The sequence below is a fragment of the Carya illinoinensis genome, chromosome 15 (genome assembly GCF_018687715.1).
Source record: "Carya illinoinensis cultivar Pawnee chromosome 15, C.illinoinensisPawnee_v1, whole genome shotgun sequence".
Taxonomy (NCBI): domain Eukaryota; kingdom Viridiplantae; phylum Streptophyta; class Magnoliopsida; order Fagales; family Juglandaceae; genus Carya; species Carya illinoinensis.
In genome coordinates, this window is record NC_056766.1 from 36,238,027 (window position 1) to 36,244,310 (window position 6,284).

Below are 6,284 nucleotides of genomic sequence, written 5' to 3' on the forward strand. Positions count from 1 at the left end.
TTATTAATGAGATTTATTTTTTAAAAAGGGATTGCATGAAGTTTATTGATTTACAACTTGTACCTAGTATTACGCTAAATATATTAAGGTTATATTTTGTTACATAAATGAGATGAGATGAAAATTAAATATAAAATTATAAAAATATTATATAAGTTTGATAAAAGATCTTTTTATAAATTAAATTTATTTTTAATTAAATTATAAGATTATTTTGGTTGATTAAATTTATTTTCTTTTAGATTATGTAAGAATGTTATGTTTTGAAATTTTTAATCCAGATTTAAAGATCAGTGTAAAAAAAAAGAATAATTGTGTAGTGAAATATTAATAAAGAAAGAATAAGGATATCATTACCCTTATTAAAGTAATACTTTATAATGCATTTTTGTTTTATTTTCATCTCACTATATAAAATATTATATTTTTATCATCTTTAATTTATTTTTAATTAAAAAAACTTAAGATTAAAAGTTGATGGCTAATACCATTAGCATTTCATTAGATACGTTATTAGTTGGAAGGGTAATTACTAATGTCAATGAACGTGGTATGACCACAGACTTGGAAATTTCAACATCTAATTGCCCGCAGTGCACGTACGTATGTTACAAATACAGAAGCAACACGTACAAATTTCCAGATTGGTATCTTTAACGTACTGCGCAAGTCCATCCTTCCTATTCTTCATAAAACCTAATCATATAGGTTCCTTGATTTGCAGGCCAAAGAGAGACGCACAAAGAAGATCATGTGTTATTCAGAACGACTTTTATTGCTCGGTATCCTTCTGATCTTACTTCCTGTTGCTCCCACGGCTTGGCCCCAATGCTATGAAACTGGTAACTACTCCAGCAACAGTCCCTACAGGGCAAATCTCGTTGGCCTCCTGGCCTCCATGTCTTCCAACACGAAGATCGATTATGGATTTTATAATTTCACCGCCGGGGAAAATTCCAACAAAGTGAACGCGATTGCATTTTGTAGAGGGCACCTTACGCCGGATTTTTGTCGTGGTTGTATCAAATTTGGAAGTAATGACCTCTTACAGAATTGTCCCCACCAGAAGGAGGCAATCTATTGGTCCGCTGATTGTACTGTCCGATACTCAAACAGATCTATATTTGGCGTAATGGAAGAGTGGCCTACGACTGCTTTTTATAACCGACTAAACCCACCCGACGTAGAAGGGTTCAACAACGTGCTAAGACCCCTGCTAGATAGGCTAACACAACGCACCGCACTTGGAAATTCTACTCTCAAGTTCGCTGTCGGAAGCGTGGAAGCCCCATACTTCCAAAGAATCTATTCACTTTTGCAGTGTACTCCTGATTTGAACTCGCTAGACTGCAAAATCTGCCTGGAGGGGTTGGTTGGATATACGTCATATTGTTGTGATGGCCGAAAGGTGGGAGGAGTATTCTTAGCACCAAGTTGTTATTTAAGGTATGAGATATACAGTTTCTATCCCCTTGCAGAGCAGTCACCACCTCCGTCGTCTCTGCCACCGCCTATAGCGCAGCCAGTTCCCCCCCCACCACTACAATTGCCTCCACCAGCACAAGGTACGTATGGTGAGCGACCTTTCCGTTCGGTTTTGGTTCTACAAGGTATATAAATCCTACTGTGCCAATGTTTTATCATTTATGGGACCGTAAGGGATTTTGGAGAAGAATTATTTCATATAAATTAGAATTTCGATAGGAGATTAGACAATTAATTTTTGTAATAGTAGGTATATATATATCTTTAACTTTACCATATTCACCTCCCGAAATGATCTGTGTTTATGCACCACTGTATTTCTTGTCTAAATAAACTTTATTCCATAAAGAGAGAGGCATATTTCTGGGTGTTCCATGCACTTGCAAACGAATGGTCCCCTGGGCGGTGCCGTCTCGGCGTCTCCCCCAGCTGAAATTTTGAAACTATCTTTCATGTACCCTATAAGTGGGAACAGCAACGTATTGGTTTCTCTATTTACATCCTTAAAATTATATCTTTCGAAAAGGAATTTTGCATATCAAGGAAAACTCACACATTTGGATTATGCATCTTTGAAACAAATAATAAAAAAATATTATTATTTTATATTTTTTAATTTTTTTCTTAAAACTATTATTATTTTTTTTATATTTTATAATTAGCATCATGTATTTAAAAATACCAATTTCATATATCAAAATGATCAATTTTATCAATAAATATTAATATGTACTAAAAAATACTTTATATCATCAACTTAATACAAATTTCATATATTAAAATCATCTTAATATAAATTCTACAAAATTGATTTTAATGAATATGAAAAAGAAAAAAACATTAAAAATAAAATTTGGAGAGTAAAATTAATTATTCAAACTTGAAAAATCACTATTTATAATTGTACAAAAATTTAGAGATATATAATCAATATACATAAATTTAAAGATATTATTTAAATTTAAAGATAAAAATAAAGATAAATAAGTCAATATTATACTCTCAAGAAGTAAGCTCATGAAGTGACTCTTATAAAGTGCCTCTGGCATGCCGAGATGTCGTGTGGTCCACGTTTGGTCTGGTAGAAATATGCATATTGTTGGAATATAAAATCGATAGTCATACGCTGGTTACTCTTTTACCATTCATTTAATTTTACTAGTTACTACTTTCTTATCATCTATTTATTATTTTATAGTATATTTAAAATTTTTATTCTTTATTATTTTTTGAACATTTTTAATCATTAAAAAAAATTAAAAAAAATTTATAACTCATTGAAAGTCATTTCATTAATTATTAAGTAAATAAATTAAAAATATACTAAAATAGTAGTAAAAGGATAATAACTCTATTATTATTTATATAAAATTATAAAATTCAGTTCATCGATCTCTTTTTATTAATTTATTTTTAACACCACATTTCATCGTACTAAAATAAAATAAAATAAAATCATTTATAAAAATTTTTAGTTTAAGCCTCTGGTAAATCTTTTGAAAAATAGTAGAACTACTCAAATGCAAAAAAACAAATCTCTTTATTAGGGTAGTTAGTTTTATATGTATATATATATAGGATTTGCATCAAAATTGCATGCCTTGAACCTATATTTAATATTATTATTTAAGTATTGAACGCGCGCATTGCTTTAATAAATTAAATGAGAGTTTGATAAAAAATATTGAATCAGATCGTTACATGGAAATTATCCTTCTTTCTATGTGGTATCTAGAAAACGTATCAGACATAGATGGGTACACTCGATCAAGTGCTTAAGAACCAGTTAGATGGCATGATAAGGGAAACTGCATCAGGTCTTTCTATCAAGTTTGCCACGAGAACCTCCATTGCCCTCGACTTCGGCAGAATATATGTGCTCTCGCAAAATTGCCTTGATTGGCAGAATTTATGTGCTGTCCGTTACAAGTATGACACGGCAATTGGGAACGTTGTGGGATGTCCTACGTACGGAGTAGATTGGTTAATCCTTTTTATTCGAATTGTGATTTTCTTTATTAATTCTTATCAATCAAGTCCAGTCATATGTTTTCTTCTTTCATTTCTGCTTTGGAGTTATTTCTTTATTATGTTGTACGTGATAAGTTGTGATTTGTGAGACAAATTTGACTGTTTCAAGTTTTGTAGTTGGCTTGCCTTTTAAAAATAGCATGCTTTATTGGTTTTCACAGGAACTAAGAGAAACACAACTCGGACTGCCATCATCATTGTTGCACCCACTCTTGTTGGTATCATACTGGTCGTCAGTATTATTTATTCATTTTTAAGAGTGAGGAAGCGCAAGGATCATTTCGAAAGTAAGTACAAAATAGTTCTTGACATCTTGTATTTCTCGTTACTTTTGAGATTTTGAAGGCTATATTTGTATATTATATATATAACAGTTCCAAAAATTCATGACTTTCTTTTTGCATTTGGATAACTCGTACAAAGGGTTTTAGGAAAAAGAAAATGTTTTTTTCTTATAAATAGTTGCATTCTCTGTGATTAGTTACTAGGGATACGAATCCACAAATCAAAGTAGATGCCATACCTTGTTGTATGCTTTCATATTGAGCAAATTAATAAATCATTTGAGCATATATCAACCTAGCGGCCATTTCTTTTCTGAAGCCATGGATGAAATTGGAAACGTGGAATCCTTGCAATTCGATTTTGACATTATTAGAGCTGCCACATGTGACTTTTCTGATGCAAATAAGGTTGGAAAAGGTGGATTTGGGCCCGTTTATGAGGTATGAAAGATGTACGGTATTTCATACCATTGTATTAATTAGTTCCTGAAAATTGATTCGAATTCTTCTATTTGTGCCTTATTCTCTCACATATTCAGGGTAAGCTTCCCAATGGACAAGAGATAGCAGTAAAAAGACTATCGAGAAACTCTGGACAAGGAAATTTAGAATTCAAGAATGAGGTTGTATTAGTGGCCAAGCTCCAACACCGAAATCTAGTAAGGCTCCTTGGATTTTGCTTGGAAGGGAATGAACGACTTCTTGTGTATGAGTTCGTACCTAACAGCAGCCTTGATCACTACATATTTGGTACCATTGCATTCTATGTTTACATTGGGATGAAGATATTTTCATTCAATTCCTTAAAATGTTATAAATTTTAAATATTTGACTCAGTACATATGATTCAATGTATATGTAGATCCCCAGAAGAGAGCAAATCTAGATTGGGAAAGTAGATATAAAATTATAAAAGGCATTGCTCGAGGGCTTTTATACCTTCATGAGGATTCTCGACTTCGGATTATTCATCGTGATCTCAAAGCTGCTAACGTTCTATTAGATATAGAAATGAATCCTAAGATTTCAGATTTTGGCATGGCAAGGATGTGTGTACTGGATCAGACTGAAGGCCGTACAAACAGAATTGTGGGGACCTAGTAAGTATAGAAACATATCCAAATAGGCTAGAGCTAATGACTACAATTTTGCATTTTCTATATGATTGATTTATGTTGGTTATTTGCATCAAGAAAGGCACATGAAGAGATGGAAATCAAATCAACTAAAAATAATAATCAAAGCTCTACTGCCTTCAAATTGAAGTTAAGTTTATTAATATTGATATGCAGTGGATATATGGCACCGGAATATGCAATGCTTGGGGAATTCTCTGTCAAGTCAGATGTCTTTAGTTTTGGTGTGCTAATGTTGGAGATTATAAGTGGTCAAAAAATTACATCTTTCCCTGAAGGAGAGAATAGAGAGTACCTTCTAAGCTATGTGAGTGTATACATAAATTATTAGACCCCTATTCTTTGTTAACATGAAAATCAACAATATTCTACACTATTTTCTTTGATATGTATGCATGAATTAATGTATATCTTCAGGCTTGGAAAAACTGGAGAGAGGGGACAACTGCGAATCTCATAGATCTCACATTGAGGAGTGGTCCACCAAGCGAAATGATACGATGTATTCACATTGGATTGCTGTGTGTTCAAGCAAATGTTGCCGACAGACTAGACATGGCTTCAGTTGTCTTCATGCTTAATAGCAATTTCATTACTCTCCCTTTGCCCACACAACCAGCAAGTTTTATGCAAAATGGGGTCCCATTAGCCACATTAATGAAACTGGACACTGATTGCAGGCCAATGAGTCAGTACGAGGTTTCGATTACCGAGTTAGATCCTAGGTAGTGTTTTGTGGGTGTGGCCACGGTGTACATGTTTTTGTGCATATTTCATGGCTTACTTTTGTATATTATTCATTTGATGCTTTAAGGTTGTAGTCTTCTCTAACTCTTTATTCAATAGCTATGATTCATGTTACGTCGTTGCACCAAGAACCTAAATCCAACCAATATACAAAATTAACAAGTCAAAATCACAAATCATTTTCTCTTCCAACGAAAAGGAAATTTTCATAGCATTAGTACAAGAAAGACAGCGTGCACTGATCATGATGTTGATCCATATCAAAGCCTGGGACTACAGACTTTATACATTTTAAAAGGAAGTCATAGGCTGCTCTTCCATTATGCCAACTATAGACCTATTTGAGTATGGTACAGTACATTTTTTGGACCATCTGATTGCCTCCTATTGGTTGGGACAATACTGTAAGAGTTCTTGACTTGTCGAATTGATTCAACTATGACATGCATCCAGCATAACGTCTCGACCTCTACAAAATGCAATCGCGTTCACTTTGTCAGAATTTTCCCTGGTAGTGAAATTTTAAAACCCATAATCGATCTTCATGTTGGAAGACATGGAGGCTAGGAGGCGAATGAGGTTTGCCCTGTAGGTATTGTTG

The 6,284-nt window shown here is 33.3% G+C and overlaps 1 protein-coding gene across 1 annotated transcript; it reads left to right on the forward strand.

Annotated features, from left to right (window-relative positions):
- The first annotated feature begins 657 nt into the window (after positions 1–657).
- On the forward strand, positions 658–5,759 carry LOC122295805 (putative receptor-like protein kinase At4g00960). The gene is made up of 7 exons (XM_043105060.1): positions 658–1,565; positions 3,678–3,803; positions 4,120–4,241; positions 4,340–4,550; positions 4,663–4,900; positions 5,093–5,243; positions 5,354–5,759. The coding sequence occupies exons 1-7, from the start codon at positions 752–754 to the stop codon at positions 5,663–5,665; spliced, it is 1,974 nt and encodes a 657-aa protein (XP_042960994.1). The 5' UTR covers positions 658–751; the 3' UTR covers positions 5,666–5,759.
- Positions 5,760–6,284: the final 525 nt, after the last annotated feature.